The sequence below is a fragment of the Pelobates fuscus genome, chromosome 6 (genome assembly GCF_036172605.1).
Source record: "Pelobates fuscus isolate aPelFus1 chromosome 6, aPelFus1.pri, whole genome shotgun sequence".
NCBI classification, from domain to species: Eukaryota; Metazoa; Chordata; class Amphibia; order Anura; family Pelobatidae; genus Pelobates; species Pelobates fuscus.
In genome coordinates this window covers 203,216,631-203,233,553 of record NC_086322.1, presented here as the reverse complement: position 1 = coordinate 203,233,553, position 16,923 = coordinate 203,216,631, and the positions used below count along the sequence as shown (strand labels likewise).

The 16,923-nt window shown below is 39.2% G+C and overlaps 1 protein-coding gene across 1 annotated transcript in view; it reads left to right on the top strand.

The window, feature by feature from the left end:
• MTHFD2L (methylenetetrahydrofolate dehydrogenase (NADP+ dependent) 2 like) overlaps nucleotides 1–14,588 on the top strand; it is a 128,281-nt gene extending 113,693 nt beyond the window's left edge. Inside the window, exons 8-9 of the mRNA XM_063425303.1 lie at nucleotides 939–1,064; nucleotides 14,279–14,588. Of these exons, the coding sequence (XP_063281373.1) occupies nucleotides 939–1,064; nucleotides 14,279–14,391 (239 nt within the window). The 3' untranslated portion in view covers nucleotides 14,392–14,588. The remainder of the gene's footprint in view (nucleotides 1–938; nucleotides 1,065–14,278) is intronic.
• The last annotated feature ends 2,335 nt before the right edge of the window (nucleotides 14,589–16,923 follow it).

The following is a 16,923-nucleotide window of genomic DNA, read 5'->3' as shown; positions in this document are numbered from 1 at the left end:
ATAACATGCAAAAAAATAGCAAAAAAATGTAAACACTGGGTATTTTTAAACTCAGGCCAAAATTTTGAATCTATTTAGCAGTTTTTTTCATTCACCTTTGTAGATGAGTAAAAGATTTTTCAAGTAAAATTAAAAAAACATGTATTTTTTTCAATTTTCATCACATTTTTTATTTTTTTTTAAATTAAATTACATGATATTATATAAATAATAGTATGTAAAGAAAGCCCTTTTTGTCCTGAAAAAAACAATATATAATTTGTATGGGAACAGTAAATGAGAGAGCGGAAAATTACAGCTAAACACAAACACCACAAAAGTGTAAAAAGAGGCCTGGTCGCAAATGTACAACATCACAAAAACAGTCGGTCCTTAAGGGGTTAAACCACTACAGTGACAGGCCTTTTTCAAATAAGAAAAGGGAAGAGCCACAGCAGCAGTAGCAACACCTTTTCCACTACTACGACTATTGAAGTATCCACCAGCCCACGCTTAAAAAAACAGTGTTTGATTTCATTCCAGGGCCATTTCAAAACAGCAGCCTAATAAAATAACCAGCCGAATGCCCAGATTTCTGGTGTTCTCCTACTGGTCAGTATGCTTTTCTTTCCTTGCACATTGGTAGCAGTCCATGGTGTCTGGGTATGGTGATGGTAGTGGAGGACGTCCAACCCTACTGTAAACCATACTTGGATATTGAAACATAATTGCCAGGTATTTCCATATAGTGTGAGGGCTAGTCAATTTTTGAGACATCCTGCACACCATCTATGACAGGATGTTAGCACACAGTGGAACTCGACTGGAGGAAATAATTTTGGATTTTTTTTTTCTAATTTTATATTTCTGCAGAAATATATTTTTAGTTTTCTGCCTTCTCTTGGATTTTTATTTAACAGCTTATGTGATGTATGCAATATCTTTGGTTTTCCTTCCAGGGATTCCCAAACTGATCACAGCAGACATGATTAAAGAAGGTGCTACTGTAATCGATGTGGGCATTAATTATATAGAAGATCCGGTCACAGGAAAAACAATGTTAATAGGTGATGTGGATTTTGAAGGTAAAATTTGTAGCAAATATATTTAATTTCATTAGTTTTGAATGAAACCATGGTTACAATGACATTTTACTCAGCATAATTTATACAAAGATTCATAACTTGATTGTATATTAATTGTATATCTAGAGTATATTTACTGCCAAAAATTATATGTCCTTATTTCCTATGATATTTTTTTCTCAGGTCAGAATGCTTAATGCATACAGTGTTTGTGTGTATATCTGTGACCACCTACAGTTTTAAAGTATCTTTAAGGAAAGCATGTTTCTGTGGTTCACAGACCATGAATTTGTCCTGCTGAGTGAGGATCCTGAAGCAACTTAAATAGTAATCAATCAAATCAATAGTGTCTTTCCTTGATAGCCATAGTTCTTGCAAAGTGAGAGCATATGGGTAGCTTTGTTTTACTCAAAATTTGTCATGAATACCAGGGCACCCTTTTGAGAATCTCTTTCAGAACTGTTGGAATCAGATTTTAATAGCACAAGCTACGTGACTATTGTCCACAATATTCATAGTTTTAGCTATTAGACGTTGAGATTCATTTTGGACCAAAATGCATTTTGCCCAAAATCAAGTCAATTGTGTTATCAGAAAATAATCAAATTTCCAAACAGTATTTCATGATGGTGGTGATGAAATGGTGGTCATTCTCTTGTTCCCACATTTTTATCCTTGTTGCCATGTTTTGTTTTATAATTGTACATTTTGTTATAACCTTCAGTTGAATATGAATTGCATAAGAATTAAAATAAATGTGTTTTGCCTGCTCACTCATGTTTTCTTTAAAAATGGTACATATATTACCAATTTTCTAAGGGTATGCAAACTTTTAGCACAACTGCATAAAATGCAACATTAATGTGATAAAAAAATACAATTGAAAAAATGCAGTGTCAAACCTAAAAAAATTACTTTGATGTATATACTCACAATGCATTTCATATACATGCTTTTTACCAGATTAAAATTATAATTCAAATGAAATTACTTTCCAAAACCTTATCAAATTTATACTTCCATGTGGTCACTTCCAAAGTGGCTTCTGAAGCTGAGGTGTAGGGTAGGGTGCTCAACCCAAAATGAAAAAAAAATTGAATTATTTTATGTGTAACTATTGTCTGTGCAAGCTTATTTATTTTTGTTCTTCATAGAGTCAAATCAATTTATATAAGGCACAGGATAGAATAGTACTTAAAATGAGTTAGTTAGTTCTTAAAGGTAAACTTTAACTTCTCTAGAGCGTACACCATTGAATAAAACCTATTACTGAAGTGGCTCCTCCCGCCTCTTTGCACCACCTCTGCCAGCAAATAAAATAAGCCTTTCTACACTCATCTTATTCCGCATGCATTAGTCCTATCCCACTGGAAATTATTGAATCAATGCTTTCATATGGGGGATTTTAAAAAGCTGGATGCCCTCATTCAAAGCATGAGTACATTCAATTTCATTTCACAGTGTCAAACTTCGTGAAAGAGCAGGAAGCACCTCTAGTGGCTGTCTGGTAGTTAGCCACTAGAGGCAGGTTTAAACCTGGGTAGTTTCTCTGAAACTGTGATGTTTTCACCTGCACGGTTATGAGAACAGGGAAACTGCACCCAGATGACTTCAATGAGATGAAATGGTCTGGGTGCCTATAATGTCCCTTTAAACGTTTTTTCACATAAATACAGATAAAGTAGAGAAATCTAAACAGACTGCCAGGAAAAAAGGACAGAGTTTGCACCAGTTATTGACAAGTTGTCAATATGGAGGAGCCCAGTTGCAGGACAAGGAGGTGTGAATTTCTATATTTTATTTTATTATTCACGTGCATCTGTGGCGAAACCAACCTCGCCACTGGGCCCTGGAGAAGCCTGTTTGCTAGCCTCCTACCTGCTGACTATGGCCCCTGGGTTATTTGGGGCATATTGTACTTTATATTGCTGCTACTGGCCCTTTAAAATCAGCGATGGACAGATTGGGACTTTTGGGACTACTGTCCCTTTAAGACTGTGAAGCATATTCTAGTGTACTGCCTGTAATATTGTATATGTATTCATGTGTTAAGTTTAACCTGGGTGATATGTATGCAGCATTCAACTGATTGTTCGGTAGAATCACTTCATTCATTATATTGAGTGAAACTACCGAACAACCAGACCACCCAGGAATAAGTGTGCCTCCAATTACAGTTTGCAACAATGTTGCAAACGGGTAATTGGCAATCAGTGTAATGTATTCTTTGTCCTCTGGGTGGCCGCCATTCGGGAAACAAACACGTGGCGGTGGCCATCTTAAACTACCGAACAGCGGTGTTTTGCCGTCGAGTGTCTGGAACTAAAATCGGACACTTGACTAGGCAAACACCGCTGAGACCTCCATACTTCCAGAAATCCGTATAGAAACTACCGAATGACCCGCCGTTCGGTAGAAAGAACCCCACAAACAAGGGAATTCATTCAAACCCTCTCCAGGCTCTATAACACAGGCAATTCGTCTGTTTTCATTCCCTTGTTTGTGACCGACCGCAGGGCCAAAATGCATGGAACTGTTTTCGGATACTTTACCCATGCGGTCGGTCAAATCTTTGGAACCTCATATCTCCCGAACTGTTCATCCGAATGACTTGAATTTTGGATATGTTGTCCCCCTGAATAAGGGCTATCCAGCGATGCTGGATTTAAAGGTGTACCCCCTGTTTTTGGGGTACATCCAGAACTTGGCTGGAAAAGTGTACCGGATAATTGGGTTTAATGTTATCTGAGGGGAGGGGATGTGTGGGCTGAACCATGTATGTGATTGGTTATTTTATGCCTCCCCCTGGGTGTGGCCTGTATGTGGATTATTGTAATAAAAGCCAGGCTGGATGAGCCAGTCGGGAGTTCCTGTTTTACCCTCAAAGTGATGTGTCGTCTCATTATTGGGGGAAGGATTTATTGTATGCTGTTCCAGTTGACTGCTAGGAGTACAAGCCTATTCGTATGGTTCCTATTCAATGGTCTACAGCATTCATACGCTTGGGAGAATTTAAAGGTTTCTCGGATTCGGTGATTATGGTGTCTGCCAGAGTGCTTGGAGTCCTCAGGAAGCACTAGGAGCATCCATTAACGGAGGTACCAAGTCGGGGTACCAGGTGATCCGTTACATTGGTGGCAGCGGTGGGATGGCGTCCTAGTGCGAGGTAAAGCAGCTCGGAGACACAGGTCGTTTGGATTACAAAGGGAGGACAACGCTAGTACCCGTACAGCGTCCCTATCCACAAAAGAAGCAACTGCAGCAGAGCAAGCATGGCGCCTGGCTACACTCAGGAGCGGTTGGACAGAGAGATTGCCATACGGCTGGATTTCTATGGACCCAACCCCTCTGAGAAAATTGTGCAGTTCATAAGGGAATCAACGGCAGATTTCCTGCAGCGCCTAGCAGATTTAAACAAAAAGGGAGCTGAAGGGGTCGTCCTTCCTCCCCAGCGGCAGTCTACGGTTCAGGGAGAGGAACCTGTTATCCCCTCTCCCCAGCGGCTGAAGGTGTGTAAGGGAGAGGAGTTTGTTACCCCCTCTCCCCACCGACAACCTAACCCACCAAGGGGAGACAGTAAACCCCTCACCAGCGTAGTTGGGACCGTGGTCTCTGCGCCCTGCCTACAGGGAGTACAGAGGGTCAGCCCTGCTCCCCAGCTGCTGAAAGTGTGTAAGGGAGAGGAGTTTGTTACCCCCTCTCCCCAGCGGCAGCTTAGCGCACCAAGGGGAGACAGTAAGCCCCACACCAGTGCAGATGGGACCGTGGTCTCTGCGCCCGAGTTACAGGGAGCTGAAGGGGCCGTCCTCCCTCCCCAGCGGCAGTGTGATTTGTTGGGAATTGGGAGCCCAGTCTCCACTCCCCAGCGGCAGTGTGAATTGCAGGGAATTGGGAGCCCAGTCTCCATTCCCCAGCGGCAGGCTGAGTTACAGGGGGCAGAGGTAGTTGGTCCTACCCCCCAGCAGCAGAGTGATATGCCGGGAAGGCAGTGTGAAGTGCAGGGAGAGGAGAGCAGCGTCCTCCCTCCCCAGCGGAAGGCTGAGTTACAGGGGGCAGAGGTAGTTGGTCCTACCCCCCAGCAGCAGCGTGATTGTTTGGGAATAGAGAGCGCAGTGTCTATTCCCCAGCAGCAGGACACTGAATTGGGAGGAGAGACAGTCGGTCTCCCTCCACAAAGACTGAAAGTAGGCATGGGAGAGGAGATTGTTACCTCCTCTCCCCAGCGGCAGATCATCAATGGGCAGAGTGTTCTAATGGGAGAGGAGCTGGTTACCACCTCTCCCCAGCGGCAGCTTAATGTACCAGGGGGAGACTGTAAGCCCCACACCTGTGCAGATGGGACCGTGGTCTCTGCACTTCCAGCACAGGGGGTAGGGACGGTCGGTCCTGCCCCCCCACAACAGGGCTGTTAAGCCAAAGGGGAGACAGTCTGTCTCCAGCAGCAGAGCTGTGTAACTAAAGGGGAGACAGTCGGTCTCCAGCAGCAGAGCTGTGTAACTCAAGGGGAGACAGTCGGTCTCCAGCAGCAGAGCGGTGTAACTCAAGGGGAGACAGTCGGTCTCCCCCTCTGGCAGCAGAGCTGTGCATCTAAAGGGGAGACAGTCTGTCTCCAGCAAGGCTCCAACCAGACTACTCCCGGGGTAGTGCTGGCACCAGGGCAGAGTACCGCTGGGCTCTGCCCACTCAGCAACCCACCAAAACAGCCTACCAGTCCCCCACACAGCCATGGTGAGGCACCTGGACCGGGACAAGTTTTTCTCTTACTCAGGTGTAGTAACCATTTATTGTGGGTGGGCTGTACTGCTGTTTCTGTTTTGTGGGTGGGCTGCTGGACTAACAAGGGCACTGACCGGCAAGAGGTCAGGTACCCTGTTAGTCTGTTTGGAAAAGGGGAGAAATGTGGCGAAACCAACCTCGCCACTGGGCCCTGGAGAAGCCTGTTTGCTAGCCTCCTACCTGCTGACTATGGCCCCTGGGTTATTTGGGGCATATTGTACTTTATATTGCTGCTACTGGCCCTTTAAAATCAGCGATGGACAGATTGGGACTTTTGGGACTACTGTCCCTTTAAGACTGTGAAGCATATTCTAGTGTACTGCCTGTAATATTGTATATGTATTCATGTGTTAAGTTTAACCTGGGTGATATGTATGCAGCATTCAACTGATTGTTCGGTAGAATCACTTCATTCATTATATTGAGTGAAACTACCGAACAACCAGACCACCCAGGAATAAGTGTGCCTCCAATTACAGTTTGCAACAATGTTGCAAACGGGTAATTGGCAATCAGTGTAATGTATTCTTTGTCCTCTGGGTGGCCGCCATTCGGGAAACAAACACGTGGCGGCGGCCATCTTAAACTACCGAACAGCGGTGTTTTGCCGTCGAGTGTCTGGAACTAAAATCGGACACTTGACTAGGCAAACACCGCTGAGACCTCCATACTTCCAGAAATCCGTATAGAAACTACCGAATGACCCGCCGTTCGGTAGAAAGAACCCCACAAACAAGGGAATTCATTCAAACCCTCTCCAGGCTCTATAACACAGGCAATTCGTCTGTTTTCATTCCCTTGTTTGTGACCGACCGCAGGGCCAAAATGCATGGAACTGTTTTCGGATACTTTACCCATGCGGTCGGTCAAATCTTTGGAACCTCATATCTCCCGAACTGTTCATCCGAATGACTTGAATTTTGGATATGTTGTCCCCCTGAATAAGGGCTATCCAGCGATGCTGGATTTAAAGGTGTACCCCCTGTTTTTGGGGTACATCCAGAACTTGGCTGGAAAAGTGTACCGGATAATTGGGTTTAATGTTATCTGAGGGGAGGGGATGTGTGGGCTGAACCATGTATGTGATTGGTTATTTTATGCCTCCCCCTGGGTGTGGCCTGTATGTGGATTATTGTAATAAAAGCCAGGCTGGATGAGCCAGTCGGGAGTTCCTGTTTTACCCTCAAAGTGATGTGTCGTCTCATTATTGGGGGAAGGATTTATTGTATGCTGTTCCAGTTGACTGCTAGGAGTACAAGCCTATTCGTATGGTTCCTATTCAATGGTCTACAGCATTCATACGCTTGGGAGAATTTAAAGGTTTCTCGGATTCGGTGATTATGGTGTCTGCCAGAGTGCTTGGAGTCCTCAGGAAGCACTAGGAGCATCCATTAACGGAGGTACCAAGTCGGGGTACCAGGTGATCCGTTACAGCATCTCATAATAAAATTGACATTTGAAAGGTTTTTTTCCCCAAATAAAATATCTGTCAATCTCTGTTTTATTACATGATATATTCTTCACAACTTTGTTGCTATAAAAAAATATTAGCTTATATTTAAAATATTGTGATTAATAAGTAGATCATAAGGAAGGGTAAAATGGAACATACAGTTTCTTTTCTGATACAACATGCCCTTTCATGATTGTTTGTAATAATTGAATAGCTCATATCCTGTGCCGTCAGAGTTTGCCAAATATGTTTAGGGATATGTAACATCACTATGAGGATTTTTTGGGTTATATTGAGTTTAATAAGCTCTATTGTTCTTCAATTACACTGTTGCTCTTATAATGCAATTTTGTGAAATTATTTAATGCAATTTTGGCATGATCTACTTCTGTTTTTTTTTTGTGAACTGGAGCAGGTTAAATATTTGGAAATGAGCCCAACTGTAAAATGTTTTTTTTGTATTGCACTATACTGTGTTGTGTGTCTCTGTGCTCTCTTGTATCCTTGTGTGTGCTACCAAAGTATTCTTACTCTATTGGGTTTGTCTCCTAACCATCTTACTCTTTGTGTGTCTCTACCCAATTACCTTTGTGTGTCTCTACCCAATTACCTTTATGCACATCTTAACACCTCCTTTTATTACTTGTGTGTCTTAAAACCTCACTTACCCATTGTGTATTTTAACCTACCCCCCCTTCTTGTGTGTGTCTCTTAACTCCCTTTGCACATTTGTGCCTCTTATCAGTCCCTTCCTAATTGTGTACCTCTTATTCCTCCCTTTTACCCATTGTAGATTACTTAACTTTTCTTTTATCCAATGGTGGCCTCTAAACCTCCCTTTTATTCCTATTTGCATGTTAAAATAGTATTCGTACACACGTCAGCTTATTTTAATAATGTAGATAGGTGTTCACTTATATATTAGATTGAAGGATCAGATAAGAGACATTTTTGTTGCTTATTTATTGATTGGCTCTAACCTTGCTTCTTCTAAATGTAATATCATAACCATTCGACTTCATGAAGAATCATAGATCAAAGAAAAAAAAGAGTAGTAGAAAACAGATCTGTGTTTCTAGGTTTACTAATTTCTTATTCCCCTACTGGGTCACCATAAACCCACTAGGGATGTGCATAGGCAAACAATTGGTTCAGTTAGTAAATTTGGGTAACTAAAAAAGTTTGTCTGCTTCGGCAATTCGGACCAATTGCATTCGGTTCGGTTCGGCACTTCAGAACTGCCGAATGGCATTTAGTGGTGTATTCTGGCCGTGTGATGCCCTAGGCATGACAAAACTCGGGCACTCCCACTCCACATATATCTCTTCCTGACTGATAACATATCACTCTATTTACTGTTATGTAGTATATAACCTAGCAGAAGTATGCGTCTTCTTCCTGTCTAACCACATGCATTTCTTACTCTCACAATTGCTTAAAGGGACACTAGAGTCACCAGAACAACAACAGCTTATTGCATTTGTTTTGGTGAGTAGAATCATTCCTTTCAGGATTTTTGCTGTAAACACTGTATTTTCAGAGAATATGCAGTGTTTACGTTACAGCCGAGGGATACCTCCATTGGCCACTCTTCAGTTGGCTACTAAAGTTGCTTCCTTGGTGTCTCCACCCTCTGCATGCAGACACTGAACTTTCCTCAAAGAGATGCATTGATTCAGTTCATCTCTATGAGGAGATGCTGATTGGCCATGGTTGTGTTTGATTTGTCCTGGCTCTGCCCCTGATCTTCCCCCTTGACAGTATCAGTCAATCCTATGGGGAAGCATTGTGATTGACTCAGACCACCACTTCTGATGATGTCAGTAGACAGAGACAGATCAAAGGCAGGTCAGGAGCAGAGGTAGCAGCTGCAGGTTTGAATACAAGTAAGATTTTTTTCTATATTTAGGGAGGAAAGAGAGGGCCAGGGTGCTAGATGGTGGTTTTAACACTATAGGGTCAGGAATCTACATTTGTGTTCCTGACCCTATAGTGCTCTTTTAAAATTGTCACTAGACCTGTACCAAAATGTGTTTAGGCCAGTTCATCCTCATTAAATTTCATTTCATTGAACAAGACTCTACCGGTAAATCCCAGATGGATTTATTCAGATAGTTTGGGTGTGGATTAAAAGGAATTTTATTTGGATTAACCATTACTAATTTTCTAGCTGCATATATTTGTGGGCCATATGTGCACACATTCTGTTGATTGTGTGACATAGACTCTAAATAATATATGAATCCATGTCCCATAGCACTCCACCTTTTAGTTCAGTTCAGGCAAACAACATGCTACAACTATATATTTCTAAAAAATTCAAAGTCCTGGCAGTATTGCCGTAAATGTTTTCTCTATATTTTGTGATTATGCAGATATAGACAATTCCACAAAAACTACAAGAAAATATATTTTGTTTTATATGTCATGCTATATGTCCCTAAACCAACCATAAAAAATTGGATAATTTTGAAATGTCTTTGTAATATTGTCATAAATTGAATATAGCACAATGTTACAAGAGAAACCCTTAATATATATATATATATATATATATATATATATATATATATATATATATATATGTACGGTATATATATATATATATAAATAAGTTTGGCACTCTATCCTGAAGTAGTATAAAAATCAACTTACACCAAGGTGCTGCTCTGCGCTGAATATATGAAGAAAAATAATGACAATGAGAGCACTCAGTAGATTTTCAAAATAATTATGTATTTAAATGTTGCCAATAAGGATCAACGTTTCGACCTAAGGGTTGAGATAGGGTTAATGCTGTTTTAAGGTTTGTGATAAGGTAGGGTAAAGGTAAGGATAGGTATATGGTTAGAATTAGTGTATGCATAAATTTATGGGTAGGGGTAATATGGTGTTGGGGGGAGGTTGATGTAGGGTTAGCATTAACTATTAAAAATGTGTTTAGATCGTAAAAATATAAGACATTTAATAATCAGGATTAATGCATGAATCCATTTTGAGCTCTTTTTGTTTAGTTGCACTGGGGATGCAAAAAATATAATCCAAATGTGTTATTTCTATATTTTTCTCACATTTTTTACATTTTTTCCCACTTTATGTTTCCTAGGTATACATATAAAATATTTTCTGTGCTTTAAAAAATATATAATATGTATGAGAAACCCTTAAATTATTGTGGGAAAAAGCACATTGCACACCTTTTAGTTTTGTTTCGGTTTTGTTTTGGTACAGAACTTAAACAATACAATTGCCTTCTTAAACATATACTATAGTCACCAAAACAAATTTAAGTCAATTATCAGTTTTTGTGTATAGATTATGCTTCTGAAGCTCACAGCTCAATTGACAGCCAATTAGGAGTTAAATCCCTTTTGTTTCTGTTTACGCAGCCCTAGCCACACCTCCGCAGGCTGTGACTTAGACAGCCAAAAGCTAAATAAAACGGTTTTATTTTCAGATGTAACTTACTTTAAAAGTTTGTATCTTCTGCTCTGTAAATAAATTTTAATCACAGAGGAGGCTCCTGCAGCAGGGTCTATAAAGATATTAACCGAGCAGGAGATAAGAAATTCTAAATTAAACATAACTTGCAATAATTAAGTGTAAACAGTAGATCTAACTTTACAGGAAGTGTTAAGGAAGGCTGTGTAAGTCATATGCAGGGAGTTGTGATGAGGCCTGCACATACAAAGTGATTAAACTCCTAGATGGCAGAGAATTAAGCAATGAGACTTCAGAGGCATATTCTATACACCAAAACTGATTTCTTAAGCTTAAGTTGTTTTGGTGACTACCCCCATGATAACATACCTTTTGCAAAAGAAGACAACCCAAGGTACTGCAAATGGGGTATGTTCAGTCTTTTCCGTAGCCACTTAGTCACAAACACTGGCCAAAGTTAGCGTTCATAATTTTTTTTTTGCATTTTTAACACACAAACAAATTTAAATGCTAACTTTGGTCAGTGTTTGTGACTAAGTGGCTACTAAAAAAGACTGGACACATTGAATGCCCTGGGTTGTCTACTTAACAAAAATATGTACATGTGAGGTGTGATTCAGATATTTATGACAGATAACAGTGTTACAATGTCACTATTGATACATTTAAAAAAAAAAAAAGCTAAGAACATGTTAAGATTTGGGTATTTCTAAACTCAGGACAAAATTTAGAAACTATTTAGCATGGGTGTTTTTTGGGCAATTGTAGATGTGTAACAGATTTTGGGGGTCAATGTTTAAAAAAGTGTGTTTTTTAATCATATTTTATAATTTTTTTATAGTAAATTATATGATATGAAGAAAATAATGGTATCTTTACAGGGAGTGCAGAATTATTAGGCAAATGAGTATTTTGACCACATCATCCTCTTTATGCATGTTGTCTTACTCCAAGCTGTATAGGCTCGAAAGCCTACTACCAATTAAGCATATTAGGTGATGTGCATCTCTGTAATGAGAAGGGGTGTGGTCTAATGACATCAACACCCTATATCAGGTGTGCATAATTATTAGGCAACTTCCTTTCCTTTGGCAAAATGGGTCAAAAGAAGGACTTGACAGGCTCAGAAAAAATGCAGCACTCTTAAAATTGCAAATCTTCTGAAGCGTGATCATCGAACAATCAAGCGTTTCATTCAAAATAGTCAACAGGGTCGCAAGAAGCGTGTGGAGAAACCAAGGCGCAAAATAACTGCCCATGAACTGAGAAAAGTCAAGCGTGCAACTGCCAAGATGCCACTTGCCACCAGTTTGGCCATATTTCAGAGCTGCAACATCACTGGAGTGCCCAAAAGCACAAGGTGTGCAATACTCATGGCCAAGGTAAGAGACATGGCCAAGGTAAGAAAGGCTGAAAGACGACCACCACTGAACAAGACACACAAGCTGAAACGTCAAGACTGGGCCAAGAAATATCTCAAGACTGATTTTTCTAAGGTTTTATGGACTGATGAAATGAGAGTGAGTCTTGATGGGCCAGATGGATGGGCCCGTGGCTGGATTGGTAAAGGGCAGAGAGCTCCAGTCCGACTCAGAAGCCAGCAAGGTGGAGGTGGAGTACTGGTTTGGGCTGGTATCATCAAAGATGAGCTTGTGGGGCCTTTTCGGGTTGAGGATGGAGTCAAGCTCAACTCCCAGTCCTACTGCCAGTTTCTGGAAGACAACTTCTTCAAGCAGTGGTACAGGAAGAAGTCTGCATCCTTCAAGAAAAACATGATTTTCATGCAAGACAATGCTCCATCACACGCATCCAAGTACTCCACAGCGTGGCTGGCAAGAAAGGGTATAAAAGAAGAAAATCTAATGACATGGCCTCCTTGTTCACCTGATCTGAACCCCATTGAGAACCTGTGGTCCATCATCAAATGTGAGATTTACAAGGAGGGAAAACAGTACACCTCTCTGAACAGTGTCTGGGAGGCTGTGGTTGCTGCTGCACGCAATGTTGATGGTGAACAGATCAAAGCACTGACAGAATCCATGGATGGCAGGCTTTTGAGTGTCCTTGCAAAGAAAGGTGGCTATATTGGTCACTGATTTGTTTTTGTTATGTTTTTGAATGTCAGAAATGTATATTTGTGAATGTTGAGATGTTATATTGGTTTCACTGGTAAAAGTAAATAATTGAAATGGGTATATATTTGTTTTTTGTTAAGTTGCCTAATAATTATGCACAGTAATAGTCACCTGCACACACAGATATCCCCCTAAAATAGCTATAACTAAAAACAAACTAAAAACTACTTCCAAAAATATTCAGCTTTGATATTAATGAGTTTTTTGGGTTCATTGAGAACATGGTTGTTGTTCAATAATAAAATTAATCCTCAAAAATACAACTTGCCTAATAATTCTGCACTCCCTGTAAAAAGACCATTTAAAGGAAGAAAAACTGTATATAATATGTGTGGGTACAGTAAATGAGTAAGGGAAAAATTACAGCTAAACACAAACTCTGGGAAACAATGCAACTCTACTGCTATCTTTTAGGTGTTGTAGGGATATTATCTCAGTTTCTTCTGGTGTGATCCTTGATAGCTGATTCTTTTCATGTTAGCTCCCAAGTAATATTATGCAATAGCACATCAAGATACTAAATGCTGTTCTCTGTTATACAGTAATCTCAATGGAATACAATGTTAATGCTCCTAGCCAAAATAGCTTGAAGCCAGTCTTAATATGCAATAGAATCCCATCTGTTAATACACTGCCTTTTCAAGTATAAAATATCCAATATTGTAGGTCACAGCTGTTTAGAGTACTCTATGCTGGATTCCAGCAAAACAAAGACTTTGTTCAGATTTCACCAATTTGTAATTAGCTTTTGGATGTTATAAGGTTCACAGTGGCCATTGGAATACTGGGGAATTCTCCTGAGGGTCACGTTGGTGAATGGGCTGTATCCTCAGTCTCCTATCTTAGCACATACTGTTTGGCACACTAAGCCTGGATTGTTTTTTGTAGATCATGGCTGTATTTGTTCTGTGTACAAATGTATTTGGTCCATTAGCGGGGAATGGTGCCTGGGTACTCCTGGCATATTATAGCCACTAGAGCAATCTGTTATGTTTATGATGTTTGGAATAACTCTTTACTTTCATGACACCAACAAACTTCTGCTATTCTTTTATTTTCTCTACCTGGGATATTGTGCATATAAATAGAACTATCGCCTTGCAAAGAAAACATAGCAGATGTATAAATTAAATACTATGTATAAGCAAAAAGTGCAATTTTCCAAATTAATTTTGCAAATTTTTTTTCATTTTTGTTTTTTTTGCAAAGTCCTATGCAAGGTGATACAGTAGTTTCCCATTTAGATATACTTCATTTAATTTCATAACACATAACGATGTATTCATTACCAAATTGTAGTGATCTGCAATCCAAAGTAAAATACCAATATCTAACATTTGTCTAAATCTTTGGTTTATAATTCTCCACAACATTAAGTGTATGTTTGTTTTCTTTTTTTTCTTTTTTAGAGGTGAAGAAAAAGGCAGATTTTATCACTCCAGTTCCTGGAGGTGTTGGACCAGTTACAGTTGCAATGCTACTGAAGAATACTCTAATGACTGCAAAAAAACTCATTTTCTGAAACTGTCTCTAAATGTCCCAGTAAGTGGGTAACAAATGCATCTCAGCAGCAAACAATATGCAACTTGCCATACCAAATCATAGACAGAATGCAATATATTTTTTATTTTGAATGGTGTTAAAACAATGTTTAAACAATCTTTTTATAGAGGAACAAAAAAATATACAGGGCATTATTCACACCCTGATATAATTATGTTGACCACTGTTTTACTATTTATTTTACAATTTTATTTATTTTTCTATATTTTATTTCTGCCTCAGAAAATAGATTACGTTAAAATCAATGATTCTCTCTATCTAATTTTCATTGCAGTACGTATTTCTCATTTTATTATATTTAAATTATATTTTTATTATAGTAAATTATGTTTTATTAAAATATATTACGTCTATATTTGTTTTAATTTCCATTATATTTCATAAAACAATTTACAATTTCAAATGTTAAAAATAAAATACTGAAACATTTATGATATACAACAGTATATTATTGCAAAAAAATATGAATATATTAAGAGGGGCTTATGATTAAACACCCCAAAGCTACCTGCCTTGTGAATTAATATTACAGTATATTGATTTGATTTAATATACCTATTGATTTGATTAAATATACCTAATAGCTGAAATAATGACTATTTTGAAATTATTATTACTTTTATTTTATTTAGTGTCAATTTCTTGCTGAAAGTCATACATTTTTATTTTTGAATTTAATTGGAAAACTGAAATTTGCTGAAAACTGGATAACACAGCTTCTAAAATGTACCAGTCAGTTTCTCAATAACATTAATACAGCAAACCCAATAAGTAGATGGAAACGTTATTAGCAAGTTATAAATATTAACAAGTGCCAAAAATAACCAATGCATACGCAGTAAGATCTCATGCATGAATATATAAGACCTTTGGTTTAGGAACAAAACTCTCTGAGTCAGTCACCTGTGGCTGACTTAGTGAGTGGCAAATTCTTTATTAGAAAGCAAAATTACGTTTTTGTATTAAAAATACACTGGAACAAATACAAATTTTAATATAGAATTTAATTCAAAATGTATGCATGGATTGTATCTTAGATGTCTAAATACATTGTCAGTTGTATTATCTATAAAAATTATCTTTTTTTTGTTTTCATCTTTGTTATGCATGCAAATCCAAAAAGGCATTTAGATAATACGTAAGAAGTAGTTTAGCAACTTAATTTTTTTATTGATCTAATTATAGTAGTTCTTGTCTGAAAGTGATTTTTTTTTTGTTCGTAGAATATTGCCTGTTTACTATATAACAATACAGACATGTGTCATCTATATTTCTTTATAATTAAAATATATATTTAACAACACAAATGTTTTCCTTATAATATTTTTATTAAGGAAGCAATATCAGGAAACACATCAGACTCTATCCTTCATTATCACCTTTTGGATATGTTCATCTTTTTCTGTAATAAATGTATTTACTAAAGTTTTAGATAATAAGATCTCATATTCTATTTGTTTAAATGTTTATATTTGTTTTAATATTAAATCTTATTTTCAATGCCAATTTCTTTGTCTCACTTTGCAACACATTGCAAGAAAATCAGGTGTGGATGCAGCACCCTAATTCAGGATGGGCCCTGCTGGGTTTAGTGACAGGTATTATCTTTAGAATATGGATACAGACATTTATACAAACATGGTGTCAGGATACTAGTTGATCCAGCATGCAGAATTGTATCACACGTAGGACTAAAGGTAACATCTTACCGGGCCTTAGAATGGCCGGTCTTAACGTACCAGAGAATAGTGAGAATACTTGCCGAGGTCAGGGACACAGAAGGAGACACAACGATAGGGAAAGCCAAAAGCAAGGATGCCAGAATAAAAGGAAGTCAAAACTAAGCCAAAGTCAACAACCAGAAATAAATGCTCAGGAACACACTCTCAGATAACCTACTAAGGGAAACCATAACAGGGCAATGAGGAAAAGGAAAAAGGAGTTTAAATAAATCTCCTTCAGATCCGATTGGCCGTACTCGGCCTTTGACCCCAGAACGTGTGTGACATCACATGCACGTTGACGTTGTCAATAGCGTGGGTAGACGTGGGGTTACAAATTGGAATGGATCTGCAGCGGCCAGTGTCCTTCAACATGCCGCAGGAGTCCGACACACCGGTACAGGGTTACTGAGTGACACCTCCGTCAATGCCAGAAAGGCATTTGTCATTACAGACACCAGGAGGTGAGGATGAACATGTGACACATGGATACACATGTTTACAAACATGCAGTGACAAATAACATCTACAGCCACACCCAGTTTCATATATACACCCACATACAGTGCTGGTGCTTCCCTGCTGGCCCCCTTAGGGTGCAACAGCTCTGGTGGAGCAATGTCAGGCTGACTGACATGAAGGAAGTGCACTAGGCTCCTCTCCAACCAGCTACTTCTTGAAGCGGGGCAGAGCGCAAGTGCCTCCTACCCTGCATGCAGCCCAGGTTTTACACTCTGGCAGCCCAGCCTTCTACCCTACATTCATGCTGC